This window comes from Planococcus citri, chromosome 3 (genome assembly GCF_950023065.1).
Source record: "Planococcus citri chromosome 3, ihPlaCitr1.1, whole genome shotgun sequence".
NCBI lineage: Eukaryota > Metazoa > Arthropoda > Insecta > Hemiptera > Pseudococcidae > Planococcus > Planococcus citri.
This window is the reverse complement of record NC_088679.1, coordinates 28,552,874-28,570,120: the sequence shown is the minus strand read 5'-3', so window position 1 is coordinate 28,570,120 and position 17,247 is coordinate 28,552,874. Positions and strand designations below refer to the sequence as shown.

Sequence of the window (17,247 nt, the reverse complement as noted above, 5' to 3'; positions counted from 1 at the left end):
GAACATTAAAAAAAACAACAACAACAACAGTATCGGATTCAGCATTAAATTTCATACCAGAATCCATACTCCCACAGTTGAAATTTTTTTTTTTAATTTTTGATTAAAAGTTCTAACTTTAGAGGCGTTTTTCTCAAAAATTCACTAAAGCTGTTACTCACATTTGCATAGGTAACTTTAGAGCGGTGTACAGGCGTTATTTGACCACTTAGGTGAAAACTGATTGCACCACTGGATTCTCTTTGCAAAAATAACCCAAAATGCAAATATAAAAAAAAAACATCGAATCCCACAAGGTCCCTAATCCCAAAACGCATCAAATTATAAATATCTATTTTTGGTACTACACAAATATGTTGGTACTACACAACAAATTTTTGGAACTACACAAAATGTGCGGAGCTACACGTTAGAATAATCACTGATCCTCCAAGTACAGAACGTTAGTAAACTTTTGTTCTGATCGGTGATCACTGATTATCACTTCTGACCATTTCCTAATAATTCAAAGGATGAAAGAAAGTGGTGGTAACTCCCCCAAATTTGGGTTAAAATTTAAAAAAAAAATGGGAGCATGTGATACATCGATTCACATGTTTTTGAAAGCGCTGATCTCGAATGTGACTTTAGTTTTTTGATTAAGACCACTCCAGGGCCTCTAGAAAGTCTCTTTTCTTTTAAATAGTCATAATTTATAAACAATGCAGTGCCATGGTCCCATATAGGAGCGTGACACGGTGCTGGTTATGCTTTCGAATTCGAGAACACTGAACAAGAATATTCCATTGTGTGCGTTTTTTTCACTGCATTTTTGAAGGGTGTAGAAGATACCCCCTTCCCCCCTCCAAAGGAATTGAAATTTCTGAAGAAAAATTGAGAAACATGATAAATATTGATTGACTTGTACTCGTATTTGGAGGTGCTGTACACAAACATGGCCTTACCTTTTAATCGGACTTCATCTTTACCTCTAGCAACCCACACACCCCCCCCCCAAGTGATTTGATAAAAATTCTCGAATCAAGTGCTATTTGTGAAATAATTATTTCGATAAACTAAGTATATCAAATCCACAGGTTTTTGTTTCCAATGATTCCATAACTATACTACGTTGAAAAAGTAAGGTCTTTTTAGACACCTTTATCTTGCAAGTAAGAACCTTGTGTATAATAATCATTATAGCTGGCAAATCAGCGAGCTATTACAGACGTCTGGGCAAAATGAAATAATTCGATGCGTGATATCGGCCACCACGCCACCACCCACTTACATAAAAACTGATCGATATTAGTGGTTTAATAAAGAAGAGGAAAAAAATTATGGAAAGAGAGATCACACACGAGCCGCTTCGCCGCCTCATCATCACACGCACACAAACATGGGTAAATTTCTAATGGTTTATAATTAGCTTACCTGGCTGTATTTTTTGCTATTTTGCTCGCGATCTGATCCGATCCGTACGCCGTACCTATACATGTTGCATAGGACCTATATGGGTGGAGGTACCTCCGATTCATATTCGAATAGTCGAAAGCGTTGCTGTTGTTGAACGGAGAGGACAAAGTATTCCGATTAGGATGCTCGTATAGTAGGATAAATAGATATAATGGTTTTGTTTCGTGCAAAAGCACTAAATCTTTCGAACCATGTCATTGACTAAGGGAGCTATATTTTTTGTAATTGCAGGTTACCTACCCTTCTTCTGACTGCCTATCTTTTTTTTCTGATTTTGCTGAAAATGCGTCCGGATCTGAAGCTCTCTCTCTGTATCTGTATTGTATGGTCGTACGTTCACAATATTTTTGGTAATTAGGGACACTCTTCTGCAGCCGGTTATTTCATGTCTCTGTTACGTAGGTACACTCAATACTGCTCCGGCAAGATTTAATTACACGTTGTAAGCCTCGGTGTGTCTGTTTGTTTGGATCTTTCTGTGTGTATGGCTATTGCCATTGCCCATTTATCGTCGTGTGTAATGCATATAATATACGCATGCAAGATGAATAGAATGTTAATCATGACAATTACAATACGCACGTTCGGTGTACTATTTTAGATTTGAACGTTCGTACAGTACACATACAACAAACGCGTTTATCGACTATTTTCGTAATTTTTTTTTCTTAGGCCTTCGGTGTACTGTATACTCGTAGTAGTACCTTACCTATAGGATATACGAATGGTTGGAATACAAGATAACCTCGGGCGGCCCAGAGCTCGTTTCTAAATGCAACATAGGTATATAGGTTTTTTCCTTCTCTTTCTTCATTTAAATGTAATATAGTGGACGCTTTGTTTAGAGCTATAGGTACTATCTTTTTGCAATTATTCAACTGTGGGGCTTGAAATTTACCTTGATCTGAAGGATCGTTAAAAAAAATCCTAACCGGAAAGAAAGGCTGTAGTAAAAAGTCGCCTGGTAATTGTTCTCTCTCTCTCTCTTCTCTCGTAGACGTAATTCGTTTGCAAAGTAAACATCGGTAGGTACTCGCAAGCGGAGAGGTACCACTCTCTGTATACGTAAACAGGTCAACAAAAATGACTTGCGTTCGATTTACTTAACGTCGTAGTCGTATAGCAGAATATACAGCGTCGTTATCAGTTCTCCTGCGCCAGTGTGCGAGGTGTTTTTCCAGACTACTTGACTAAAACCAAACGCCAAACGCGTCTTGGGATCGAGAGATGATAATTTTTCAAATGATTTTTTTCTCTCTCTCTCTCTCTCTCTTAATTTTTAACGACACTATAGCACTGGCACTGGCAGGTGTACCTGTCCTGTACCTAGTCTTACTATATATACGCGATTGTATGTATAGTAATTCAAATACGCGATTTCGATTTGTTCGACCCATTATCCGAGCATTAGATGTGGTTATCGTCTTGTATCGCGCTATCGGTATTATTATAATTTGATAGTTGATATTCGCAAAAGCGGTCCTGGTGTACAGTAGCAATCGAGCAGGACGATTTGACGAATAATTAACGACAACATAGCTTAGGAAGTAGTTGATATGCGGGTATAAGTGGTTAGCTGGTTACTAAGGCCTTTATCCTCTCGATGAAATTAATTCGTTGGAAAAGATGTAGTAATTTTTTTTTCTGCTTCGTATACTTATTTTTCGTCGAAAGCGTGAACGTAAAATATTGCTGGAATGTTGGAATACCTATACTTATGTACATTAGACTCGTATCTGCGAATTTCAACTACCTATACTCGAAAACCCGGCTATAAAAAAATCGAAAATTTTCCTCCGCTGGTTTTATTTATTTTTGGAAATTAAATCGATGTACGTAGAGGTTTTGGTGGTGTTGATTTGTTGACTGAGATGTGAGCGTAAATTTAGGAAAATTTATCGACGGCGTGAGAGAAGTTGAGAGAATGAAATGATGGATGTTGATGTTGAAAGTTGCCAAACTCAAACTTGGTGAAGCTTTTCTAAAGAGAAACTGGTCGAAAGCATATTGTAGTACTTACTATCCTATTATGCGATTTTCAGTAATTTTTCAATTGAAAATTGAATGAGCCACTACGTATTTCAAAGTACTCAGGAATGAAAATATTGAATATGCGCAATTTAGTCATTAAAATAGGTTCAACTTGGAAATTCAAGCCTGCTGTCCCTTCATCTTTCATCTTTCAAGATAGGTAGTTAAGAATATACGTATTACTTCATTGTAAATTTTTTTTGTTTTTTTACCATCAAAAGTTAGAAGTATCAAAATCCATGATTCAGTTGTTTCATATTGAAAATTGTTGAAGAATTTCCGAGAATGAGTGTCTCAAAAGTTCTGCTATCTTGCTTTTATGCTGATTTTTTTTTGTCAAAATTGTGAAGAAAATCCCGCTTTTTTCCAAAATTATTTTAAAAGTCCAGTTTTAGACCAAAATTTTCAAAAAGGTGCTGTTTTTTTCGTAAAAATTGTCAAAAAAGTTCCGCTTATGTCAAAATGCTTAAAAATGCCTTGTTTTTTCGAAATGGTCAGAAAGTTTAGTTTTTTTTTTTTCATCAACATTGTCAAATACGTTCTATTTTCGGCAGAAATCATCGAAAAAGTCAAGTCCGAAGTTTTGCTAAAAAAATCCTGTTTTTACCAAAATTTGCAAAAAAGCCAAATTTTTTGTCAAAAAGTCATAATTTTGTTTGGCCAAAATCCAATCCACGTCAATTCAACCAAGAAAGTGGTGAGGGGGTCGGAGATTTTTTTGAAATTTTTCCTGCAGAAAGACCTTATGGAGAGATGACCAATGGTGCAAATCGCAGCCTTCTAGCTCTTTTTTAAAGGCTGCTAGGGGGTGTCAAGTTTTCAGTGAATTTGAAATATCGTCCATTTCAGCAGTGGATTACTCGATATCCGCGATACCTACCAAAGTGGAACTTTTTCCAATAGTTAGGGGGTTTGAAAGGCTTTTTAGTGATATTATAAAAATCAGTGTTTCCACTTTTTTTCGTACAAAAAATTAGCTCGAAAAGTTCCGACTCTAAAAAATGCTGAAAAAAATAAATTATGGACAACTTTTCATGTTGAACATTGAACAACATATTGAAAAATTGAATGGCATTCTTTCGTAAAGTTGATTTTGAAAAATTGAAAGTTTGCAAAAAAAAATACGATTTTTTGATTTAAAACATGAAAAAAAGTTTTTGCATGGTGAAATTGACCCATTTGGAAATGAACTCATCACAAAAAAAATCAAAATTCGAAAAATCAACGAATCTTAATTTTTTTGCTATGAGTGTGATTTTTATCAATTTTTTCATGAAATAAGTCAGAAAGAGGTTAAATTCAATTTTCAATTCCAAACATCAAAAAAAGTTTAAATTTATTCAGTTGTCTTGTTTTGACCTCTTTTTGACGTATTTCCTGAAAAAGTTTATAAAAATCTGACACCCTTTTAGCAGCTTTTTAAAAAGGGCTGAAGGGCTGCGATTTGCACCATTGATTGTCCCTTCAGAAGGTCTTTCCACTGGAAAAATTTTTAAAAAATCTCCAACCCTCCTCCTCTCTTATCACTTCTAGGTCGAATTGACGTGCAATGACCCTTTTTTACTTGCAAAATCGTTCTATTCTGCTTTTTGCCAAAATCGTCAGAAAAGTCCTATTGTTTTTCTAAAATTGTCTTAAAAGTCCAGTTTGTTGCCAAAAAAGTTTTGTTTTAACCAAAATTTTAAAAAAATGTTTGCTCTTGTCAAAATTGTTGATAAAGTTTTGTTTTTTTATTTGTTTTTTTTTTACTAAAATTCTTAAAAAATCTTATATTTTGACATTTGACAAAATTGTCAAAAAAGCTCATCTTTTATGCCAAAATTATTGTAAAAAAATCATTTTTTTGCTGTAATTGCCAAAAGAAGCTCGTTTTCTTCTATAATGACCAAAAAGTACTTGAAAAAAAATGGTCAAGAAAATCATATTTTTATGTCAAAAAAGCCCTGATTTTCCCAAAATTTTCGAAAACGTTCGGTTGTCTGCGAGCCAAAGTTATCAGAGAAGTCCTGCTTCCTGTAGAAATTGTCAAAAAGTCTTGTTTTATGACAGAATAGTCAAGAAAGTCTTGTGTTTTGTCCAAATTGTCAAAAAAGTCCATGGTTTTGCAGAAATTTTTAAGAATGTCTCGTTTTATGTCCAAATTGTAAAGAAAGTTCTGTTTTTGGCCAAAATCGTCAAAAAAGCTTGCAGTTTTTTCAGTGAAATTACAAGAAAGTTTCATGGAAGGGAAACTACGGATGGGTTTGAGGGGGGGGGGGGGTAAAATATTAATTATTAAGACTAAAACTTACTTTCGAGAAAACTTTCCTGTGCAGGAAATAATTTTTTTTCGAATTTATTTTTTAAAAATTTTCAAGAGGAAAGCTTGATTTTTCAAAAATATGTCCCTCAATTTTGAGTAACATTTTTTCAACAAAATTTTCCTATACTTATTGAATTTCCAGCGTTTTTAAAATGGAGTCTGTGGTTACGGAAATGATAACAATTTTGATGTATTGTTCTGAAAACTAAACACAACATTTTATTTTCTCCCCCTCTCTCTCTGTCTCTCTACCATCAATACAAATTTTTCCAAAAAATTGTTTGAAACTTGATCATTCAAGTAATTTTTTGTCAGTCAGATGATTGTCATGAAAAAAAGGATGTGAATTTTCTTAATGAGAATGTTCTAGTTACCGGTTGGCGCGATTGCCTCTTATATATAAATAAGATAATACTTACCTGAGGTTTCTGAAAACCTATCCTTACTCACCTGCTGACGTCAGATTTTGTTTCTTGAGAGTTTCGTATTGAAAATGAAGGTACACTATTTAATCCCTCCTCCTCAATTTTTCTTTGCAATGATTTCTTAAACTGATAATCTGAGACAATTTTTCTCCACTAATTTCCCTTCAGATTCTTTCCACTGATCGTGCATAAATTTTTTTAAAAATCATTTTGCATAAAATTCAAAACTTAATATTCCTTTTATTCCTGGTAAATTTTTTTTCTAATCACGAATGTTGAAGAAAAATTTGCCAATACCTTGTATCCATATTCAAAAAAAAAAAAAGTCACCTCATCTACCACGTTCTGTGACTGAACGACTCGCGACAGAAATGTAAAAATAAAAAAAAATTACAAAATATTTAAATTACTTTATAGTATGCAAATGTACTTCCATTCGCTCGTAAATAAGATCAGTGTTACCAGATGTTTATGACTGTAATAAATGATGACAAAACCGGCGGGCGATTACTTCATTAGAAAATCTCTTCAAGCATCTACCTCTGAATAGGTACTGGTACATACAACTGCACGATTTTTCATTTTCACGTGCAAAAAATTAGCCCCTTGTCCTACCCTCCTTTCACCATGTGAGCATACTAACCTTCAAAATCATACAATATCTGGCTATGTAATCAGAATCACAGCACTTATTATGTGAAAGAGAGAAAGGAAAGTGTGTAAATGAAATTCACAGCTATAAATTGCTTCTCCTCCAGATGCTCTCTGTACTCGAATGATCTTTTTTTTTTTTTTAGAAAAGAAGACACTCTTTCGAGTAAAGGAAAAAAAAAGTCATCTCTTATGTGAAAATACACATCACGTAGAAATAAAAACGAGTTTGCTTTTTTTTTTTATATAAGAAATTTAAACAAGTCTTTATTGAAAATGATTATATAACACGAGTATACAGCATTAATTACACATAATTTTTTACACTTGAACTTAGAAAGAGAGAGAGAAAAATAAAAAAGAGAACAATTTTATGAACAATTTTTTTTTACGCGTATAACGACATTTATATACGTACGAAATGAAAGAGAGGATAGTTTTCATCTATAGAACTAAATTTTATTACATATAATTTAATAGGCAACGTGGTAATTGACTTGACACTTGTTACACCAGCTCTAGAATCACTATATGCTCGATACACACATAAACATAAATAATTTGGTATATAAAATTTATCTATATATAAATTGTAGTACATACTTCTCTCTCGCGTAATGACAAAAAAAAAATAAATACCTTTTTTTCTTAAATAAAACAAATGAAAAATAAATAAAACAATAACAAAACAAAACAACGTCAGCGTAATGCTGATTAGGCGAGTTTTCCTTTTGCATTGAAAATAATAGGTATCTATCCGTGTGTTTTATACGGAAAAACATCGCCTTTGAAATGCCGCTGGTGTTTGATTTACAAAAAAAGAAAAAAAATAATAAATCTATTATACAAATATACACGGCCAAAATTTTGGTAAGAAGAGAAAAAAAAATTGCTAAACATTAAAACAAACGTATAAAAATGTACATTATGATACATTGAAGTCGCTTAATACATAGAGGTTTTTCAATTTAAAAATAAGGACTAGAGGCATTAAAAATTAAATGGTTTAAATTTTTGTTTCGAGATGTTTGATGAAATTTTCTACTATTTAGTGTTTTTTGATTACTATAATGGTTTCTTGATTTGTGTTTTTTTTTTTTTTGTTCCAAGTCGTCCCAGAAAAATGAAAGAATTTTCGTAATGTCGATAAATTTAATGTCATGGTAGGATATATGTAATAAGTATTTCACTGGTCAACGTACGTACGTATAGTCCGACATTTTGGCAAATTTATGTACATTTACCTAGATATATTATATACGAGTAAAGGTCGAGTAAATATATATATGAAGAAAAAGAGGACAATTCGATACTAAATATAAATAATTGGTAACATTAGCATCGTTGATGGCCAAAAAATACAGTCAGATATTGAAGTACATATAGGTACGAGAAGGTGGAAAGTAAAGAGTATGAAGAGGGAATTTCGCTTTCTTATATCGATGAGATAATAAGTCGAGTAAATAGCATAAAACTCAAGGTCATCGTCGTACTACCAGTTCAATAAGAAATTCAAATAGTAAATTTCTTCTCGCGAAGCAAAGTTTCGTTTATGTATTTCGCTTGGAAATATGTGCTAAAAATTAATTTAAAATTAAAAAACGAATTTTTTCTCAGTATTTGTAAAAAAAATATACGCGACGATAAAATTGAACGATAAAAAAAAACTAAAAAAAAAAATTAAAATACGTTTACGTACTTTTTTTTAAAAAATAGATAAAAAAGTATTCGATTTTCGACGATCAAATTAATAAAAATAAGAACAAAAATAACAAGTAGTGGAAGACGGAGTTGAGGGAATAAAATTGAGACGATTTAAAATTTTTATAAAAATAATAAAAATTGGGGAGGGGATATAAGAAGAGCGATTTCTCTCGCCATAAAGTTCGAGGGGGGGGGGGATAAGTTTAGTAAAAACGCTACCAACCGTAAATGAAATTGAATTCTTAGGACGTTGCTAAGGTTATCCAGGAATAGTAGGAAGAAGAAACGTAAAGACGAAGAAGGAAACATATAATACGATGGGTTGGAAATTACGACGAGTACACGAGAAGAACAAAAATTGGGTAAAAACTAGGAAAAGTAAAACAAACTATATAAGTATGGTTTTATATACATCGTAAAATTGTTTTGTTGACGGGATCACAGCGTTTAAAATTGATAATCACGATGCAAAGACTAGCTGAATAAGAAAAACTTTTTTTTTTTGAAGAAGCCGCACTGTGGCGTCTGCGTTATCGCTTTTACCGACATCCGCAACCTTCGACGACCATATCTTGATAGACTTTCAATACGGTTTTGCTGTTGTCATCTAAATACAGCATCGAAATAGGAGTTAGAGATGTGGGTACACAACACGGCTTTGGTATGGTGGTCGGATGAACGCTATGGACCAAAGTTTGCACGATGGCGTGATTGGTCGTATTCATATGATCGGCGAACTGCGAAGGGCACTCGCCGGCGCAGAAGAAAGCATCGTATCCGGGAGGCGCTACGATCCAATCGTTCCATCCGACTTTTTCGAATTCCACCCATAACTGATGTCTTTTACATTCGTCTCGACCTTTCCTCCTCTTGAGCGGAGCACCATTATTACTATTACTCCGCTTCTTCCTTCTGGTATCCGTCCAGTTGGTTGGTTTTCTCGGTTTTCCATCGTCCGAGTACACGAACAGCAACGGTTGCATCGGCTGCCAACTGTCTTCGTCGTCGGTCTCGGTGTTACGTTTTAATCTGACGTGTGACGCAATTTTGTCGCCTTTGGGTGACTTCACGTCGATCAGCACGCCGTAATTGGTTTCGTGATTCGATAGCCATCGTTCGATTATTGGTAACACGTCTAAGCTTACGGTTGAATGGTCTGACTCTGACTCGGAAGCTGACGCTGACGTATTTACAATTCGAGTATCGACTATTCGCAGTATTGGTCTAGTTTTACCTTTGATACCGGGTTGTACTATATCGTAAACGGATATACGTTGTAGGATGCAGTCTGTTATGTGATTTTTTTTAGGAACTATGGTTAACTTCAGTTCGGCCGAAGTAACGATTTCGTTGGCGGGAAAGTCTTTCAGGTCGAAGCTCAATCGAAATCGATGATCGTGTACGAACCTTTCGTCTATCGAGCTTTCTGCAAACAAACAAATCATACAAGTTCGACGTTAGTAATCGCATAACAAGTCAAAAAAAAAACAAAATGTGAATTTTAGTCTTCATATCGTAAAACGAAACACGTGGTAAATGGGGGGGGGGGGGGGGGGTTGAGGAGAAAATTTGAAGGCGTCATTCCGAAAGAAAAGTATCCCAACTGTCACTTGTCAGAAAAAATTTTGAACTGAAATACAAGAGCCATGTTTTGGGTTAAAATTGTCAAAGTTTTGCTTTTTTGCCAAAAATTATCAAAAAGTTGCGAAATAGTCCAACTTTTTTGACAAAAATTGCGAAAAATCTCAATTTTTTGCTAAATTAGGTAATTGAAGGGTTCCTTTCCAAGTCGGCCTAAGTCCATTTTTATCATTTTTGAGTTAGCAGCGCCATCTGCTGGTACAGGTCGGTTAACACCTTTATCACCTTGTCCCAACACCTGGCGTTACTTTTTTCGCCCAGGAGCGCTGTTTTGCCGGCTCGAAAAAACAGCTGATTATTCCAAAGTGGCCTAAATCATACATTTTTTAAGAATTTGTATACAAGTGCGGTTGTGCCGGTTTTTTTTTCAAGTTTTTCAACGATTTTCGAGAGACGAAATTTGAAGGTGCTTCGAATGAAATTGTTTCAGAAATGTATTAAATTAATGATTCGTGAATTTTTTTTTGAAAAAACGCGTTTTTCAGCTCTTTTTCGAAATTTTTAACATCAGATAATTCCAAATGGGCCTAAGTCCACTTTTTCTGACTGTTTGACGCGCTCTGGAGCTGAAAATACGCAAAATTAAAAAAATACCAATACGGTACTTTAAAGCAGAAAGATCAAGCTTCACAACCATATAATCACATCATTTATTATTGAAGCGGAAGGGCGAGAAAAACACTTATTTGTGTTTTTCTCGAAACGAAAAAAATGGACTTAGGCCGACTTGGAAAGGAACCCTTCAATTGTTAAAAAGTTGTGCTTTTTGCTAAAAATGTCAAATTGTCAATGTTTCGATCGAATTTCATCGTCAGATTTTAACTGGTCTAAAACTTTTGTTTTTTTGTTTTTTTTTGCATTTTTGCATAATAATTATGGTAGGTAATTGAAATGTTCTGGTTTTTTTTTGTAATTTTTTCTACATCAAGCTTTGTCACTTTTTTGCTTAGTTTTTGGTTACTTTTTGGTGGGCAAAATTAGATCGGAAAGAGCATGCAAAAATGTATCACCTACCAAAATTTCATATTTCCGGTGCTAAATTGCATTTTTCGATGTTTGGTGAATAATTTTTGAAGTGAAAAAATTGAAAAATCTAAAAATAGGCAAAACTTTAGATTCCGAATTTCATTTTTTCGGTGAACTTTTGTAAACTCACATGAGCTAGAATGAAATTCACTTTATACGAGTACATAATCGAATTTCCACCTCCCAGATCGGTTGATTTCTGAAGCCTGCATAATTTTCGAATCTTTTAGAGTAAATTATTCAAAAAACAAAAGATTTTGCAAAATTGTTCTTTAATCGATCGAATAAGAGCCCAAAAAGGTTAAACAAACCGGTTGAAAATATGGGGGAAAAGGCTTGACCAATGACCATATTTCAGCTGATTCCAATCTCAATTTGATTAAATTTTGGATTCTACTTTAGGATGAAGTGAGCCAAACAAATTTCTTAGAATTCGTCAAATAATAGTAAAATTGAAAGTCAGCATCCGATGACGTACCTATTTTTACAGTCTTTTCGAATTTCACATCGCCTCAGTCTAAACATTTTTCTGTGAATTGGGATGTCTTCATTGTAGGGAAATAAATGTATGTGCAATTGTGCATGGTGGGAGTCATCATGTGAGGAGGGGGGAGAGCTAGCCCAAGATTCGATGAGATGGTTCCGATAGTGAATATGTATCATTAAATTAATCGTGCAGGTCTAAAATTCTTTTTAAAAATTTCAATTTTTGTTTTTTAAAAACAAAATAAATATGTAATAGGATAAAATTTGTTTTTCGTGGTTCAATTTTAAATAAATTCAGATTTAGAAATTGCGAACTGAAACAGTGAAACTGTATTGAAGATACTTTGGTTCAGTTGAGCGATTTTTCATTTTTTTTGTGTGTGTGTGTTGAAAGGTGGGCAAAATTTATTTGATTTCCAAGTAGGAAAAGTTAGTTGTGGGGATATTTTCCACGTTTGTTATTATAATTCTCGGTTTTTATCAAAAACAGGTGAACATATGGTTGCATACTCATAATTTTAAGGAGAACCACGAATGTTAACGAAAAAATTGAAATTTTGAAAATCCACTGAGTTGAGGAGGGGAAAGTTTTTAATGATGAAAGGAGTGATGAGAGGAGGGCAGGAAACTCGAAACTTGAATCAAAAGAAAATTTAATTTTAGAACCCCCCCACACCCCTTTCATGAAAGGTGACTCGCAGAAAATTAATTTTTTGGTCAATTATTTATTTTAAAATTTTGTATATTTTTTTTGAATAAGTTGCATGTTTTTTTAGTAAATTTTGAAAGCTTTTCATATTTTGGATCTTCCAAGAAAGCTGGATTGCAACGAACTGCCCCATTATCTCTCTCCTCTCTACAGCCATATCCAAGTGTAAGCATATGACAGGCCCGAAAAATTTTATTTACATTTATAAGGACTCAGTGTAAAGAAAAATTAAACATCTCAATCGCAAAATTGAGGGTTTAGCGTGTGATTTGAGTTGTTTAAGAAAAAAAAAGGCGTAGAAAAAATATTTTAAAAATCACAAGGTCGATCTTTATTCCCTTCACGGTTCAATAGGTAGTTGATTTCAAGTGAGTCGAAAGCACTTAGAGCCTTTTTATTTATTGAAGTTCTTACGAATAAACAATTATTGTAGAAAAAATGAGTGTGAAGTCGCCTCTGAAGGGAAAATTTGAAAGCATGGTTATATTTTTTGCTTGAAAAAAACTTTAGGTATAAAATGTCAATTTTGAGACCTGATCAATAACGCCATCAGGAAGCTACAATTTTTTTTGAGTTTTTAAAAGTCTGATGTAATGTCAAAAATTCATCAATTTTATCCCAGCTATTTGCAATTTCAGTATTTTTTTCTAATTTTTAAAAGGCAGACTTGATAATTATCTAGAAGCAGCCGTGTCTAACGATCATGGAAGTCATGAAAGTCGTGAATTTTCGCGGGTGGTCATGAAAGTCTTAAAAAGTCATGAATTTTGCTCGAAACAAACTTAAAAAATGTTTAAAAAGCCCATAAAATGAAAAAAAATAAAAACTTTGTCCAAAAAATCAGGAAAATGAAAAAACTGAGAAGTACCTAATTTTTGATCCTGTAAAAAATGGCAACCCTGTTCGATTTCCTTAGAACTTCAAGTTTTCTATTTTATTTATTTTTTGATGGGGATGTATTTTCACGCGGTAAAAATGTGAAAAATAGGACCTGGTAATGATGAGAAAGTCACGATTTTTTGTCTGGGAGTTTTGTTAGACACTCTGAGAAGGCAGTTATTGGTGAAACTAGAAATTTTGTAAATGATCAATTTTTTTCAAAAGTTTTCATGTCTGAATATTCGACACGAGAAAAAAATTTAATTTTGTAAAATTTCAGCGAAAGACCATCAAAATACGAATTTTTCTCCCACACGGAGAAAAAGGAATAGTATAAGTCACCACAGGTGTAGTTAAATTTACTATTCTTGTAGTAAAAATCAACATTTAATTGTAATTTCTTCAAATTACCAATCAACTGTTGTATTATATACTATTTCAAATAGTAAAAAGTACAAACACTCAAATCAACTACTAAAAAGTAGTGAAATAAACATTGACATAGTAAATTTTATTATGTACAATTAGTACATTTTACTATTTGCTGATAGTACTTTTCACCTACTATTGCAAATAGTAAAATATACTATTCCATTTGGTCTATAACACCAAACGGAATAGTTAGTAAATTCTTACTATTTCGAAATAGTAAATAGTATTATATGCAATTGTACATTTTACTAACAGCAATAGTAATTTGTACTACAACGATTGGTATGTGTCTGTGTAACGGACCTAACAGTTTTTATCATCTCAGTGCTCGCGATTTCTCAAAGTGTATCTATTAAAAGTTGTAATTTTTAAAACACTCAAATTTAAAGTGTTTTTTGTGTTCCCAATTTGAGCTAGTCAGCATCATCACATGCAGTTATGTACAAGACAGAAACCTACTCTGTAGAAGGATATCAATCTACAGTTCAACATGTATACAGAATTCCTATGGTGGCCATATTGAAAATCGCTTCAATTCCATACTGAAGAAGTTTCGTAATGTTAAGTTGATTATTTTATAAATTTATTTTGTATACCTACAACTACCTGCATACTTATTTTGTGATTCATGTTTGATATTATTGATTTTAAATACATTACATATCACAAATTTAGTGATAGTCATAATTTGTAATTTTGTATTTTCATTTGTCACTCGAATCATTTTGTGAACAGGGTAAATTTATCTGTTGTATATCATAGGCATAGGCCTATTGCTTACTTAAATTATTTTTAATAGTAATTTCTGCAATGTTGTTTCTTTTGTATTCAAATATATTGATGATATCACTAAACTTGTGAGAAAAATGAGGAAGAGTTCCACTTCTGATTTTTTCTTACAAAGTATGATGAAATTATCAGTACATTTGGCTAAGAAGAAACACTGTAGAAATTACTATTCGGAATAGTGCAAAGTAGTGAAAAATACAACTGAAGAATAGTGAAATAAAACAACATGAAATTGGGTAAAACACTATTAGGAGTAGTATAAAGTACTATGCTGAATAGTGCATTTTTACTATTCTGAACTAGTAAAAATTACTATTCTTCATAGTGACTTGTGCTACTTCTAATAGTTTGAAAAATCACTATTTTTTGTAGTGAATTATACTATTTTTCGACCTGTTCCGCACTTACTATTTTCAAAATAGTATTTAATACTATTTTTTTTCTCTCCGTGCAAGCTCCATGATCACATTGTACCCCTCTCTCTCACCCCATAGACCAATCAAGTTCAGAAGTGAACCGGTATAGTAGATGGAAATCCGTGCAAATGGTGTTTTATTGCTTATCAGTTATCAATAAGACTTTTTTTTTAAAGGGAACTTGGAAACACACGATAAAGAATAATATTCTGGCGTAATTGCTTTACACTCTTAACGAAATAGTTCAAATGGAAAATAAAACGAATCACACTTGTTAAGAGATAGGTCATTGACCTTTTGCAGCAGCCCAAGTTTATGCGGTTGCACAATTCACTCGCAAAATAAATTTAAACAAGAATTTAAGAGAATTGACATCTCAAAATCTTTGGTACAAATTTTTGTTTAAAAAATTTGTTTAAATTACTAAAAAAAGTTTTGATTTTTTTTTTGTAAATAAATCATGGATGAGCAGAAGTTTGGATCTTTTCTATCATTTAGTCTATGCAGGATTTTAGCCAAAGTGATGGGGAAGAGGCACTTTTTCAAAATTTAAAAAAGTCACATTTTCGATTCGGATAAGTTTAGCTGAAAAGGCATCTTAAACTGAAACTTTTCCCCGTAGTCTTAAAAGTATGTACCTACACCTACCTACGTAAGTACTCAAATTTTGTTTAAAAAATTAGTGAGGAATTATTATATTCGCGCGAAAAAAATGAAAATACTCACGATTATCGTATCGTATCAGTTATGACTTTATCACTCATTTGCTTTTTACGAGCTCAAGTTATAAAACGATTTGTTTGAGAAAAAAAAAACAATCAAACGCACCAAAACACTGATCCATTCTTTAAAAAAAAAAAAAAAAAACAACTCAGCAATTAATGCAACACGAATCGCCAACTTGGCAATGCAGCCCGATGCGGGTCTCAAATTTATATAGAAGGATTTAAAACGCGAAAATTTCCCCCTCTATCCCTATAATACTCGTACGTAGTATACATACATAAAGTTCACATATAGGTATGTAGAGGAATCGGAACATATTATGTAAAAAAAATTGCGTATGTGCTATACAAAGTCACGATAAAGTACCGTTAGACTCATTTCACGATACGTAATGCATAGAGTGTTTCAAAATAGCCGCGCGATTGCTCATTTCATTTACCATTGACTTTGGGTACAGGTACCTACACCGTACACGCTTCATCTCCGCGAATAAATAGCATTGACTTGGCGACGCGACGGATGAGATTTGTCACTTTTCTATTTTCAATTATCATACGCGGATCACGCTTATCACCTTTTCGTATCTTAGATGCTTAACATAATGGAGAAATGTTTATTAAGCAGGTGAAAAGGCGCGCAATACGAGAATGACTCATGCTAAATATGTACTCGTATGTATTCGTAATGATGAAATTCTCGAAAAATTGATGGCATTTAGTCAATTAGCTTCTCGTGAATCATTTGTTTTGATACGGATGATGCATAAGATAAAGAAAGAGGTAATTTATTAAGAATTTTATAATTTCATATTGAGATATACCGATTGTAGGTAGGTTTGTATTTTCTAAGTATAGGTTCGATGAGATGGAAATGTCGAGGTCGGATAACCCTTTGATGGCTTCGTATTGTGCTGGGTATTTTTAGGTCTGTACGAGTTACTAGGTGGTATTGATATGATGGTAATTCATTCCAATTCTCAGAGGGTTGATTGTCTGACTCGGAAATCATCGGTATGTGATTTAAACGAGACCGAAGAGAGGTATTAATCGAGATGTTTGGTTGGATTTGATTTTTTTTTTTTGTAGAGCTGGGTGCTGGGTTGTCTTTTCTGTGAAGGATTAAAGTAGGTACAGGTTCTTATATTTGGATTCTTGGACGGATGTAAAATTTTGGATGGAAGAAAATAGTAGAGAAAGAATTCAATTTGTGGAAATTGTGGATCGTTCATTCGTTCTTCCTCATTTAAAAAATTCAAGCATGAAATATCTCATTATCCAGTTCGCCTGAGCAAGCCATCAATATTGATACGAATCAGATCAATACTCGTATTTTATCTTCAGCAGGGCAATAATTAGAGTAGATAAAATTTGATAAACTCGAAGTTGTTTCTATGCAACAATCATTAGCAACAACAGATATGAGCACAATTATGACTCATTATTGCGATTATGGAATTGAAATACTTAACGTTTGAATACTGATTTGTATCTGTATTTTTCTCACAAGGGATTTCTTTCAAAAGATCCGAACTCGTAATCGAAATTCGTAGTTTGATTTTTTTTTGTATGTACCAAG

General features: G+C 33.2%; 1 protein-coding gene and 1 long non-coding RNA gene across 4 annotated transcripts in view; one reads left to right on the top strand and one right to left on the bottom strand.

The window, feature by feature from the left end:
* Positions 1 to 17,247, top strand: part of LOC135839603 (uncharacterized) — a 241,553-nt gene that overhangs the window by 14,597 nt on the left and 209,709 nt on the right. The window lies entirely within an intron of this gene.
* LOC135839596 (protein decapentaplegic-like) overlaps positions 7,892 to 17,247 on the bottom strand; it is a 47,679-nt gene continuing 38,323 nt past the window's right edge. For all 3 annotated transcript variants that reach the window (XM_065355693.1, XM_065355694.1, XM_065355692.1), the window contains exon 3: positions 7,892 to 9,994. In XM_065355693.1, the coding sequence (XP_065211765.1) occupies positions 9,108 to 9,994 (887 nt within the window). In that variant the 3' untranslated portion in view covers positions 7,892 to 9,107. The remainder of the gene's footprint in view (positions 9,995 to 17,247) is intronic.